The sequence below is a fragment of the Chiloscyllium punctatum genome, chromosome 30 (genome assembly GCF_047496795.1).
Source record: "Chiloscyllium punctatum isolate Juve2018m chromosome 30, sChiPun1.3, whole genome shotgun sequence".
NCBI classification, from domain to species: domain Eukaryota; kingdom Metazoa; phylum Chordata; class Chondrichthyes; order Orectolobiformes; family Hemiscylliidae; genus Chiloscyllium; species Chiloscyllium punctatum.
Genome location: NC_092768.1, coordinates 5634717 through 5649137, shown reverse-complemented (window position 1 = coordinate 5649137; position 14421 = coordinate 5634717). Strand labels below are relative to the sequence as shown.

The 14421-nt window shown below is 47.4% G+C and overlaps 1 protein-coding gene across 2 annotated transcripts in view; it reads right to left on the bottom strand.

Annotated features, from left to right (window-relative positions):
• Positions 1–1290: 1290 nt before the first annotated feature.
• Positions 1291–14421, bottom strand: part of LOC140454971 (CD166 antigen-like) — a 50988-nt gene continuing 37857 nt past the window's right edge. For both annotated transcript variants that reach the window (XM_072549645.1, XM_072549646.1), the window contains 4 exons: positions 11212–11247; positions 8413–8542; positions 3070–3151; positions 1291–1439 (listed from right to left, as the gene is read on the bottom strand). In XM_072549645.1, the coding sequence (XP_072405746.1) occupies positions 1434–1439; positions 3070–3151; positions 8413–8542; positions 11212–11247 (254 nt within the window). In that variant the 3' untranslated portion in view covers positions 1291–1433. The remainder of the gene's footprint in view (positions 1440–3069; positions 3152–8412; positions 8543–11211; positions 11248–14421) is intronic.

The following is a 14421-nucleotide window of genomic DNA, read 5'->3' as shown; positions in this document are numbered from 1 at the left end:
TTCACCAACTTTTTTTACTCCACCTATAATATCTGTTTATCTGTGTCTGACTGCAGTTTAAGACAGTGTTAGAGTTTAAGTTGGTGCAGTTATAAGCTGCTATTTCATACTTTTGCTTGCCCACAGTTATAACTGATTTATTTGTAATCATTAATTCATGTTAAATACAGTCTGGCCAGTTTTCCCAGTTAATGTGCCTCCACTAAACAGATATATCAGGGACTTTGAGTGCCTCAATTAAAGCTTTAACACTGGGGGGAGGGGGTGGGGAGATGGTGGTGAGGTCAGGTATCGCCATACTTTCCCAGCTGGGTCATCACAGAATTGAAGACTCACTTCAAAACAGTTAGTTCTGCATAGCGCACTTGAGCAGGCACAGATAAAATTTCCTAATGGAAACTAGGGTTTTCTCTCTCTGAAGAAGATTAAGGGTGATTAAACAAAAATATATGACAGTTTTCAACCCAATAGACAAAGAAAAGCTGTACCCACCAACAGTTGTACAAGGATGAGGGGTGTCCCATTTCAGGTTTTGGGCAAGAGGGATCAGTGAGCAATCTTTTTTTAATGAAATGACAGTAATTACCTGGATCTCATTGCCAGCCAGTGTAGTACCAAACAAAAGCGATTGAATCAACTCAAAAGGTAATTGGATAGGTACTTGCAAAAATAAACTTGTGGGGATGGGGGAAGAGGATTGACTATATTGCTCTATGAAGATGGGTCATAGACTTGATGAAGGACCTTGCCTGAAACATCAATTTTCCTGCTCCTTATACGCTGCCTGACCTGCTGTGCTTCTCCAGCACCACTCTAATCTTGACTCTAATCTCCAGCATCTGCAGTACCCACTTCCCCCATGGACTTGATGGGCCAAATGGTCTTCATCTGTTCTGTAATGACTGCAGGACTCTTTATGACTCTGAAAAGCGATAACTTTATTTGGGTTTTAAACATTATGCAAAGCAGTGGTCCAGCCCTCTTCACCATTAATCCCTATAACAGACCAATTGAACTGACTGTGCAGCGATTTTTAGACAGGATCTGTTTGGGATCTAACCCTATGATAGGAAGCAAGGGCATTGCACAAGGACACAGACTGAAGAGGGTTGCAATACTGGGTAGCAAAATGAGCAGCTTTCATTTCATTCAAATAGAGAAGTAAGTTTAAAGCAAACAATCCACCAATAGTAGTGCAAAGGGCAGGTCCAACTTGTCCTGTGGAGGCTTGGCCAATAATTGTTACAGTAAGGTTATAGACATTGGAGGTTTCATGTGGAATAGCATTGAGAATCTGAAATTAAAATCTTTATTTTATAATACAGAGGTTTAAGGTTCTGATCTGTCTAACTTTGGCATTTATCTCCCTGTCCAAGATGTCACGATGCTCAGGATTCTTTTCCAGCAGAGATTCGGCGAGGCCTGGAAGCTCATCATTCCTGAGATAAAAGAAATTAAGAGCTTGCATTCATTTTTCAACCTCAGTGCGCTCCCGATTTACGGCCTGGGCAGCACTTTGCTGTTTGCACTACACCAGCTCTGCTGCAAACGGCAATGCGATAGAGAGCAGATACTCTTTCGTGGTGGTGTGTGAGGGGTGAGTACAGAGGCAGGGAGACCATGGAGAAATCCCCAGTTCCTCTTCAGAACGGCGGAAGTGGGATCTTCAGCCAAGGAGAACTCCAGTTAACATTTGTCTGAAAAGACGGCGTCTCCGACAATGCGGCCCTCCCTCAGTGCACTGCAAGGGCTCTTGAGGCTCTGGAGTAGGGCTGGAACAGCTGACTCCCTGACATAAGGGTAGGCGTGGGTGCCCCAAATGAGCTGCAGGCAACGCGGGTACAGCGGGTGAGCGCTGAAGTGATGATCAGCGACTCAGGCAAATGTTGGCGACTCAATGTAAAGCAGCCGAATGTCTGTCAGAAAATCACCGATGGTGTGTGAATTCGGGCGATACCAGCAGCACGTTGGTACCTACACCATACCACTCCCCCCCAACCCCAACCCCCCCATCCCACCCCACTAGAAGGGCATAACAGGCTGAGGTTTTTGAAGGCGCTGACCCAACGTCACATCCATCGGAAGGGTACGAGCGTTAGAACTAAAGGAGGGAAATGGCCACAGTTAGGGTGCAGGGTAGACAACCAGGAGGCTGGGAGAACACAGCAAGCCAGGCAGCATCAGGAGGTGGGAAAGTCGATGTTTCGGGTTTAACCCTTCTTCAGGGCTGGGGGTGTGGGTGTTGGGTGGGGGGGAGCTGCAGATAAAGGGGGTGGCGGGGTTAGGGTGCTGAGTTGGGGAGAGGCAAAGGGTACGACCTGATTGGTCAATGGGAAGGATGGATCCGGTTGGTGGTAGGGAGCAATGGCAGGGAGGGGGAGGGGCTGGGAAGGGAGACGGGGGATGGGGAGGGAGGCTATTTGAAATTGGAGACCTCGACGTTGAGTCCTCCAGGCTGTAGGTTGCCCAAGGGAAAAATGAGGCGTTGTTCCGCTGATGTGCAGTTTGGTTCATTGTGGCATTGGAGGAGGCCTGTTCAGTCTCCCCAGGGAATGTAAGCAATGGGTGTCCAAAAGACAGGGCCAAAGGTCAGAGGAGATAGATGAATGAGGTACAGTATTGTAAAGAATGGACACTGAGGGCAACTCAATCAGTGGGGGAAAAGGAGCGGGCGGTGCTGTCATGGTAACCTCACTGGAGCAGTAACCCCAGCCTAATCTGTGGATGTAGGTTTGAATCCCACCAGCACACATGGTCAAGTTTTGATTCAATACAAGAAAACTTTGAATGGAAACTGCTGGCACCATAGCAACCATCACTGATTGTTTAAAAAAAAAGACCCATCTGGTTCACTAATGTTCTTTATGGAGAGAAATCTGTCACCTTTACCTGGTCTGGCCTACATGGAGTTGATCTTTCTACTGCCCTCTGGGCTATCAGGTATTTTCTTCAAATGTAAACCATGGTCAAGTGAGTGATGCCCACATCCCATGATGAATAAATAAAAAAAGACTGAGGGGAATAGAAAATATAAAAAACACAATTCCATTGCGGATTAAAGTGGCTCACCTCTCCGATGACGTTTTCCACTGTCGGAGCAACATTCCCTGGATCCATTGGACTCTTCTCCTTTAGATCATTCAAAGGTTGCCTTAACAAAAAGGGTATTAGCTAAACTAGAGGAAAGTTTCAATAAAGGGTCGTGGCATCGCAGTACAGAACTTGAATATGACTGAAGAGAAACAAAAAGCTGCACTCGAAAGTTTTCATCTTTTCATTCTTCAGGACACACACACAAGAATGCCAAATCCTGAAGGGAACATCGGTTTATAAAGCCCGTGGAAAAGGGTGCTGATTGGTTGGCCATGATCAGAGTACAGAGGAGCCTTGATTATCCGAATGAGATGGGAGGGCACTATTTCGATCAGATAATTGATTATTCGGTTAATTGATTCAGTGCCTCACCTCTGGGGCTGGGACTTTTCTGAAGTTTCCTTTTCCCTCACTCTGCCTGCCTTATTCCCTCTATCTGCCTCAGGGTTTGGTTCTGAGCAGAAACACATTGGTGTGTAAGGGACCTGCCGCATTGCTGAAGTCTCCCCCACCCCCGCACCCCGCCCCCATCAGTTCAATGGGATTGACACAGTGAGCACTTGCTAAGTCCGCTTCCCATTGAGGAGACTAGGCAGCAGTACTCCATGCGCCAGCCCCTTCACCCCTGCCTGCCCCCCCCAACCCAGTCCAACCCTGGTGTCCGGACTGGACACCAACACAGCAAAGCTGCTGCTGCCTTTATGGGGTGAGTCTCAAAATAGCACACACAAATGCACGTGCACGCGTGCACACGTGCACACAGACACAGACACTCACACACAGCCACACACACGCACACACACAGACACACACGTACATACACACATACATACACATAGCCACACAGACACACACAGACACACACGTACATACACACATACATACACATAGCCACGCACACAGACACACACGTACATACACACATACATACACATAGCCACACACACACACTCACAAACACAAAAACACAGACATACACAGCCACACACGCACGCACGCACACACACACACACACACACACACACACACACACACAGGCGCACACATGACATTTTACTGAAACATTTTTCAAGTTCCCTGTACAGGACAATAGCCATTCTAAGAGCTCACCAGCAGATCCTCCTGAACAACAAGACTTTGAGTGAGCCGCAGTTGTAGTGCGGAAAAGATGTGGTTGCCTCGCAGCACAGCAAGATCCCACCGGCAGCAATGAGATGCATGACTGAGGTCTCTGGACACCATGAAAGGTTAGCATCCCCATCGTGAGAACAATGGGTTCCCCCATTTCCTGCTGTATCTTCAGTGACATGGGTGAGGGTGTGGTGTCAAAGGCTGGAGGAAAAGGCCAGTGGGAACTGCCCCACACTCTCACCCTTTCCTCCGCCCCTGTCCACCACAGTGAGAGAGATAGGGTGGCACAGTGGCTCAGTTGTTAGCACTGCTACCTCACAGTGCCAGGGACCCGGGTTCGATTCCAGCAGCGGGCGACTGTCTGTGTGGAGTTTGCACATTCTCCCCGTGTCTGTGTGGGTTTCCTCCGGGTGCTCCGGTTTCCTCCCACAGTCCAAAGATGTGCAGCTCAGGTGAAAGGGCCGCGCTAAATTGCCCACAGTGTTCAGGGATTTGTAGGTTAGGTGCATTAGTCAGGGGTAAATGTACAGTAATAGTGTAGGGGAATGGGTATGGGTGGGATACTCTTTGGAGGGTTGGTGTGGACTTGTTGGGCCAAAGGGTCTGTTTTCACAGTGTAGGGATTCCATGATGTGTACGGTCGCTCATAACCATCCACCTCGTCAGAGTCAGTGTGTTGACCCGAAAGGGCTGTGGGCCTAAAGCTGGCAAATGCGATTGGATTAGGTTGGGATATCTGGTCAGCTTGGATGAGGTGGACCGAAGGTTCTGGTTCCGTGCTGTATATCTCCATGAATCTATTATTGGAGGGTGCGGAAAGGGGAAACTCACAGTGCACAACCTCCAGGACCTGGAGTCAGCCGGAAAGTCCAACTCTGGGATAAATCACAGCGGAATTCTCTCCTGCACGTTTGTTGGATATGTACAAGGGATGGACACGCAAGCTGAGAGGGCTGAAGGGCTGAACATCTTCAGGAGGGGGACCTTTGGGGTTGTTTTGGTACAGAGGTAGGATTAGTGAATTTTTTTTAAAAGGCTGTGTTAGATAGGTTCTGGAACAAGGGAGTGAAAAATTAATTGGGGAGGGTAAGGTGGGACAGACTCGATGGGCAGAGGGGTCTCTTTTGTGCTGTCATAATCTGACAGCGCTGATTTCACTGACTGACAGAACAGGCTGAAGGGGGTTTGAAAGATTCATTCATAAGTCTCTTCTCCACAGTACAGCAAAGGCCCTTCAGCCCGTCATGTGTCATCATTCCCGCCTTACTCCCCCTGCCGTCCCCATGAACGTTTGACTCCGTTGTTAGTCAGGAACCTCTCTCATGTCTACACAGCACAGAAAGGAAAATACGTAATGAATCTGTGGAACTCTCCGTTCCCCGCCCCCTGCCAGAGGATTGTGAGTCCTCCGTCCCTGAGTATCTCTAAGGCTGAGATGGGCCAGGTTTCAGTCTCTCAGGGGGACCAGGGGACAGGGAAATTCGGTGAGGCTGAGGTAGTCGATCAGTCTTGGTTGTTGCGAGTGGCACAATAGACCGAATGGTTCAGCCCTGCTCCTGCTTCTGACCTTTACATGCTCTGACAGTGCCTTTAACATAGCAAGCTATCCCCAGACACTTCAGACAGTGCTTTCCGAACACAATTTCACACTGAGTCACAAAGGGCAGTGTTAGTGCATGGAGTGGGGGCAGGGGAATAAATACTGGTGTGATCAAAATTAAGGTGCTTGGCAGTCTTAAAATGTGTGCTGTGGTTCTGGTCAATTCCTTCCACACTATAGCAATACCAGCCTTTGTAAGCCAATTATTGAGAATTACGATTGATTAGGAGCAGTCAGCATAGCTTTATGTGCGGGAGATCACGCCTCGCAAATTTGTTCGCATTCTTTGCCAAAGTGACCAGGAAGGTTGATGAGGGCAGAGTGGTAGACATTGTCTATATGGATTTTGGTAAGGCCTGTGATGAGATTCCATATGGTAGGCTGCTCTGGAAGGTAAGATCGCACGGAATCCGGGGGGGAGCCAGCAAATTGGATACCCAGTTAGCTTGATGGTAGAAAGCAGAGGGTAAGAGTGGAAGGATGCTTGTCAGACTGGAGGCCTGTAACTAGTGGAGTGCTCCAGGGGTTGGTGTTGGGCCCAATACTGTTTGTTATCAATATCAATGATTTGGATGAGAACGTACAAGGCATGATTAGTACGTTTACTGATGACACTAAAATAGGTGGGATCGTGGATGGTGAGGAAGGTCGTCAGAAATTGCAGCAGGACCTTGTTCAGCTGGGGAAGTGGGCCGAGAAATGGCAAATGGAGTTTAATATAGATAAGTGTGAGGCCTTGCATTTTGGAAAGTCAAATCAAGGTTAGGAGTTTCATGGTGAACGGTAGGGCCTTAAGGAGTGTAGTGGAACAAGAGGGGTCTTGGAGGTCAGGTGCACCGTTTTCTGAAAGTGGAATCTCAGATAGACAGGGCAGTGAAGAAGGTGTTTGGCAGACTAGCATTGAGTATAGAAGTTGGCAAGTTACGTTGTAGTATTTGCAGGACATTGGTAAGGCTGCATTTGGAGTATTGTGTTCTGTTTTGGTCACCTTGCTGTAGGAAGGATGTTACTAAACTGGAAAGAGTGCAAAAATTATAAGGATGTTGCCAGGACTCAACAGTTGAGTCATAGGGAGAGGTTGAACATGCTAGGACTTCTTTCTTTAGAACTTGGGGGACTGGGTGCGGGAATCTTATAGAGGTGTATAAGATCATGAGAGGCATGGATAGGGTGAATACACTCAGTCTTTTTCCCAGGGTTGGGGAATGAAGGATTAGAGGGCATCAGTTTAAGGTTAGAGGGGAAAGAATAAAAAGGAACCTGAGGGGCAATTTTTTTTTACACAGAGGGTGGTAGACATATGGAATGTGCTGCCATTGGAGGTGGTTGAGACGAGTACATTAACATTTAAAAGGCATTTGGACAAATACATGGATCGGAAAGGTTTAGAAGGATATGGGCCAAGTGCAGGGAAATGGGGTTAGCGTGGTCGGACATTTTGGTTGGCATGGAACAGTTTGGGCTGAAGGGCCTGTCTCCGTGCTGTAGGACACTATGCCTCTAAACAGCATAAGAGGAACTGAGAATACAGACAGGTTGGTCACAAACATGTGAATCAGGAGCAGTGGCCATTTGGCCTCAGAGTCCTGAGGAAGGGTGACCAGACCCGAAGCATTAACTCTGATTTCTCTCTGCTGCCAGACCTGCTGAGTTTTTCCAGCCATTTCTGGTGTTTGTGTCTAGGCTTGACCCCTGCTGTGGCTATTTTTCACCCCCCCCCCCCCCCCAGTGGAACAGACGCGTGGTCAAACAGTTAGCTTCGAAGGGAGGGGGAAGGGGATCTGGCAAGGCAGGGAGGTTGAGAGGGGGGAATCCTGGAGTCCAGGTACAGGGTCAGGATGTAGAGGGATCTGAATGTTTGGTGACTATTTTAGCTCTGTTGTCACAGCAGTACTATTGGCCGCACCATTGCAACAGGTGTTAGCTCAAACATGGAAGCTCCATCAAGAACTGGTTATACTCCAGGCAGGGAATGGAAGGGAAGCAGTTGCACAGCAGCAAGGTCACTAGACCTGGAATCCCAAGGCTGGGACTAAAGGGCTGGGGGTCGAAAGTGGGTTCCAATGCCAGCGCGACATCTGAAGGAATTTAAATTTGGCTGAAGTTGCAATGAAGTGCTGGTCTCAGTCATTCATGAATTTACAGCAAGTTCATGAATCCTCCAGTTCATTGATGTCCCTCGGAGGGAATCTGCTGTCATTACCTTGTCTGGCCCAAACACTGAGGATAACTGCCCCCAACTTCAGTAAGGGAAATTCAGACTGAACGATAAATACCAGCGATCCTCATGTCTTGAGAATAAATTTTTTTTTTAAAAATGAAAAAGCATACTAAACCAACATGGGGAACAGGTGAGGTGAACAGCATTGTTGGAATGAGGAGGAATTTAGGTGATTATGTGAGTGAGAAAGACAATAAGAAGTGGCTGAAAGGGTTAGATGTGAACACCTGTGTGTGGAGCACAAACAATAGGATGGGCCAGATGGACCGAATGGCCTCCCTCTGTAGTAAATGCTGTGTAATTCCAGCCTGAAGACAAGGACAGGAGGAATGTTTCACTGCGGGATAAATACGTAATGTTGACTTACTTCTCCGTCTTCTTCCTGTAGTAGCAGAGGTAATATGCGATACTGGTTAAGAAAGCTACGACCATTAATGTCACCAGGATTCCAATAATCATGGCATCCCTATTCAGGGCTTTGGACTCCCCATGACGATCTGAAAAATATGTCATATCAAGTCACACAGGAATGGGTGCGCTGTTAAAACCCTCGCTTTTGCCATTAAATCACTCCCAGGACTTTGGTCTCTCACTGGTCCCATGACTCTTCCAGTTGAGCACCCCTTCCCAACTCTTAGTATCTCCCCATAGTGCACCCCTCACTCGCCCCACATTAGCAGCTTTGCCTTTAACATGCATGCACCCCATACTCTGTTATTCCCAACCTAAACCCATTCAGAAGCCCCCCAATCTCCGTTTCCTCGTTTAAGACCCCATTTCTTTCCAAAACTTCTTTCCAACACATAATCTCTATTGGCTTGCTGTGATACTTGCTTGTTGTCAGTATTCTGGGATCATTCTTCAAGCAGTTATTGAGTGGCAATGAAAGAGTCCTCAGGCAGTGAATGATGGGAGTCTTTTGGACATGGAAGATACATATTCGGCAATGAATGACACAACACTTGGGACAGACCTACCTCTGATAAGCATAAAACTGTGATTTAAGCTGTGTGATTTACATATATTTACATATCATTTGTTTTGAGTTTGGAATTTGGAATTTTGAAGAAGTGGCATATGGGTTTTCTGTGTGTCTGAAGAGGATGAATGATTAACTTGTAAGTACTTTTGTAGCCATGGTGATGTCTTTTTTTAAAAAAAGGTTTGATAGAGAGCTAGTTTTGGAGTAACAGGTATTTGTTTACATAGGGAGGTTTACGAGTGAACTATGTAAACAGTGAAACAATGAAGTGTATTAATTTTCAGAGAGAAGGCTGCGTTTGCTGGTATCGACACACGCTGGTAATGTGCCACCTCAAGTCACATATGTGCTGGTTCCAGGGGGATGTGGTGGGGTGAGGGAAGGGAGGACCCCAGGGAGAGGAAGGAAGCTTGGAGGAGATCAGGATCTGGAAGAGAACTGCATTGGGGGTGGGGTTAGGGTGGGGCAGGAGAGAGGTGGGATAAAAAAACAGAACTGGGATGGGGATGGGGAGAGAGCCAGGGAGAAGGAAGGAAATAGAGCAGGACTGGGGAAGGGGACAGCTGGAAGGGGTGAGGGAGGGGGCCAGGGACAGAGAGCAGAAGAGCGCGGGTAGGGGTAAGAAGGCTGAGGGGAGCATGGAAGGGAGATGGGTTGGGGGGAGTGTCCTGTCTCCTCGGCCCTCCTGTGCCACGTCCTCCTGTATCCTGGTCTCTGCTCACTCTAACATCTCCTGGGTTCTGGTTTCACCTTGTTGACTCCCCCCGCCCCAACCTTGCCTCCTGCACCCTTTACATTTCACAGTCTGGGAGTGCCTCACAATCCTGCAAAAACATCCCTTTCCCCACCACTAACACCCTGGTGCAAAACCACAGGCCCTTCCCTCCAGTTTTGGTGTCAGTAAACATTGCCTTTATTTGGTTGGTAGAAACACCCATAGATTTTGGGGGAAATAAATAATTCCAACTGGGCAGATCTTCAAAAGGCTGATGCTGGATGTGAGGAAGGGAGAGGATAGTTTAGAATTGTCAAAAAATAGCTTACCTCAGTGTAAAGGGTTTAAACATTCTAGATTCTAAATGTTTGGTTAAAACCTTGAAGGGGTTACGCGAAGCTGAGAAAGTCTAAGCTCAGTTACATGCCAAACCAAAGAAGAGACCATCAGATTCTCAAGACTATCAGATTACCAAGAATTGAGTCAAACCCAGTGTCTGAAAGAGAAGGGATTTCTCTCTGCTATTTGAGTACTGTAAAGGAGTGTTTTTTGTACTGATGGGATTGTATTTTTACCCTGCATTTCAAAACCTTTAAACACATGTTCCAGGCAAATGGCTTGGTTTATTCAATTTTATCTCCATTTCTTTTGTGTCATAAAATTCTGTTTTATTGCTGAACCTGAGTATGGAGGTTTGTATTTCAGTGAGAACCCACCTTGCTAAAACCAAAAACAAAATGTGAACCATCTATTACAGTCCAGTCATAAGCTCAGCTGGGATCACAGCAGCAATAGGAAATGGAGAGTGTGCAGTCAATAGCAATGGGATATCAGCTAAACAATGAGAGATTGATGTACAGTGGAATATGGAATACCACTAATTGGGGATAGTCATTTATGGAGTATAGATAATGTGATATATCAACAAAAAAATGCAACAATGTGGCATTTATTAAGATAGAGAAAGGAGGTAATGAGGTGCAGTGGATTTTGAGGTAGAGTGAAATACGGGGAGGGGGGGGGGGAGGAAGGTGGGGTGCAGTTATTGCCCAATAGAGTAGAGTGGGATAAAGGAAGAAGAAAGAGGGTACAGAATAGAGCAAGTGGAACAGAGACAGTACAAAGAGGGGCGCAGTAGGATTTGGAGAACACAATATCGGGTAAAGTTTGACAGAGAAAGCACCAAGTGTGAATTACGTTTTCTTTTAACCAGCACAACCGATGTGGATGTAATAAAATATCTCATTCCAGAAATGATGGGTTAGAAAGTTCCTGTGAGTGAAAGTCACGGACAAACAGGAGGTCACTTGTCAGCCTACGGTTTGCAGGTAGGTTACTCCTGTGTTAAAAGAGCAATGTTCCCCCCGGCCTGCCTTAAACTCTTGCCTGCCACCCTCACTCATGTTGAATAATCAATGCCCCGGTAAGATTCAGTTGGACAGTGGATGTGCCCTTGACAAGGTTCATACCTGCAGAATGACTCTCTTTGGCAATCGCTGGAAACACTGTTCAGGAAGAAAATGGTAAAAACGTCAGAGCAAGATCCTTTACAACTGCTCCCTCTCCCACCACGCCACATTGGAAGCTGCCTTACTTTAGTTTTTGTCCTATACCTCTTCCCCCGGTCTAATCAGGGTGTCAGCTGTAAGGCTGATGGGGTAGTGTTGCCATCTCTGTTGGGTTCAGGCCGACACTTCCCTGTAAGATTAGATGTGCGCACTGCGCAGATTCGCAGACTTTCAGGTGTTGATGTTAATAACGGGGGTCCCCATTTCTCCTCCCAGGTCTCACAGGTGAGGGCTTCACTGTATCCTGGCTAACATTTACCCCTGTACCAATGTCACTGAAATGTGGGTCTGTTTCTTAATGGCTGGTGGGATCTTCCTGTGTGCAATTTGACCGCTGTTTCTTTGACGACTCAACAGTAATTACACTTGAAGACAAAACTTCAATGTCTGAAGGAGGACGTCGGAAACCTCCTGGGATTGTGAAAGTTAACATTGAAATTCAATTATCCATTTATGACATTGTTCTCCTGACTATATGCCCCTTTCTGATGAGGGCTTATGCTCGAAACATCGACCTTCCTGCTCCTCGGATGCTGCCTGACCGGCTGTACTTTTCCAGCGCCACACTTTTTTGCCTCTGATCTCCAGCACCTGCAGTCCTCACTTTCTCCTATTTAGTGGAATCGCAGAATCCCTACAGTGTGGAACCAGGCCCTTCGGCCCAACAAGTCCACACCGACTCTCTGAAGAGTAACTCAGCCAGACCCATTCCCCTGACATTTACCTCTGACTAATGCACCAAACCTACACATCTCTGAGCACTACGGGCAATTTAGCATGGCCAATTCACCTAACCTGCACGTCTTCGGATTGTGGGAGGAAACCGGAGCACCCGGAGGAAACCCACGCAGGAGAATGTGCAAACTCCACACAGACAGTTGCCCGATGCTGGAATCGAACCGGGATCCCTGGCGCGGTGAGGCAGCAGTGCTAACCACTGAGCCATCGCGCCACCCAATTTGCCCCTTGGGTTGGCCACATCACCTGAAGCTGCTATCCCTGTCAGCTGTCACTCCACAGGATGCCAACGTGTACTGTACATCATTGGCTGTTCCTCACACATTATTTAACCAGATGTTCATCACAGTCTAGGCCAACCTTATAGTCATGCCAACCTGTAGACCCCTCTCCACCAACCTGCGCCAACAAGGGCTCACTGTTTAAACATAAGGGATTGATGTCTTTTGTGTCAGAGATGGGGCAAATGCTTTTCTCTCCAAGGATTGAGAACATTTGGAGCTCTCTTCCTCCAAATGCAATGGAGACAGTCCGCTTGAATACTTTTAAGACAAATTCTTCACAAACAAGGGGCTGCAAGGATATCAGCAGAAGACAGGGGTGTGGTATAATCAGATCAGCCATATTGAATAGTGGGACAGGTTCAAGGGGCCAAATGTCCTACCCCTGCTCCTAAGTGTACTCGGTTTTAACAAGACTAGATAGAAGCGATACCGCACAGAAGGGGCCTATCTTGTCCATGCAGACCCAAAGACCCCCAGACACCCGATCTAATCCCACCTCCCTGCAGCTTGAGGTGTCGATCAAGGTATTTTTGGAAAAGGGTTTCGAGTCTCTGTCTCCATTGGCAACCTGGGCAGTGACATCCAGACACCCACCATCCTCTGCGTAAAAAAGCTTTTCCTCGTGTCCCCTCTCTCATCCTGCTTGAACCTACAAACCCTGGTTTTTCTGAAGTCTCTTCCGAGGGAAATAGGTTCTTCTTGTCTCCTTTACCTCTACCCCTCCCAGTGTTGTGTACCTCAATCATGTCACCCCTCAGCCTTTTGTCTCCTCCAAGAAAAACGACCCCAACCTCTCCAACCTCCTCCTCATAGCAACAGCTCTCCAGCCCCTGGCAACATTCTCGTCAACCTATGCTCCCTCTCCAGATTAATTACTGTAACGTTGTGACCAGAACTGCACACAATACACCAGCCGTGACCTCACCAGTGTCTTACACTAATTCTAACAGGGCTGGACACACTGGATGTTGGGTGGGGAGTCTAAAACCACAGTCACAGTTCCTGGATAGATGGTAGGTCATTTCAAACTGAGGTGAGGGGAACTTTCTTCACTCAGAGGGTCTGGAGTCCTGTGCAGAGTTTCGGTCATGGGAACAAAATCAGTTAAGGATACACTTGCGTTGGGAACTGTACAGCAGAGGTTTACTAAATTAATCCTTGGGATGAAGAACTTGCCCCGTGATGTGGAGATCGGAAAATCTCTGGGGTTTAGAAGAAGGGGGGTGGTCTCATTGAGAAAATGAGAATTCTCAGAATTGACTGTAAGAGATTGTCCCCACTCTCCCCAGTGCTCCATGTTTATCTCCATGGCCAGGTCTGGGCACAGTGCTGAAGGTACTGGAGCATGGGAGTGGCATGGTGACTCAGTGGTTAGCACTGCTACTTCACAGCACCAGGGACCAGGGTTCGATTCCAGCCTCAGGTGACTGTCTGTCTGGAGTTTACATGTCTGTGCCGGTTTCTTCCCACAATCCAAAGATGTGCGGGTTAGGTGGAATGTCCATGCTACATTGTCCGGCAGTGTCCAGGGATGTGGAGGCTTGGTGGGTTAGCCAGAAATTAAATACAGGGATGGGATTGGTCTGGGTGGGATGCTCTTCAGACGGTCAGAAGGGATCCGATGGACCGATTGGCCTATTTCCACAGCGTAGGGATTCAATGGTTCAAAGCAGAGCATTTATCACCCATTCCCTAATTGAGTTAAAGGTCAACCAGATTGTGTGTCTGGAGTCACCTGTAGACCAGGCAGGTTTCCTATAGGACATTAGTGAGTCAGATGGGGTTTTCCAGACAATTGACAAGGACACCATTAAACCTTTTAATTCCAGACTTAATTTTTAAAATTGAATTCAAATTCCACCATCTGCCATGGCAGGATTTGAACCCATGTTCCCAGAACATCACTTGGGTTTTTAGATTAACAGCTCAGCGATAATACCATTCGGTTATTTCCCTCACCCTGACAGTAATCTAGCCTTCAGCACTGTACCCAGAGCCGGACATGGGATCGTCACATTTAACACTCATTCTGGTCTGAAACGGTCTCATTTGTGACACCAACGAATTAGACGGGACTCCACCCCTGGAT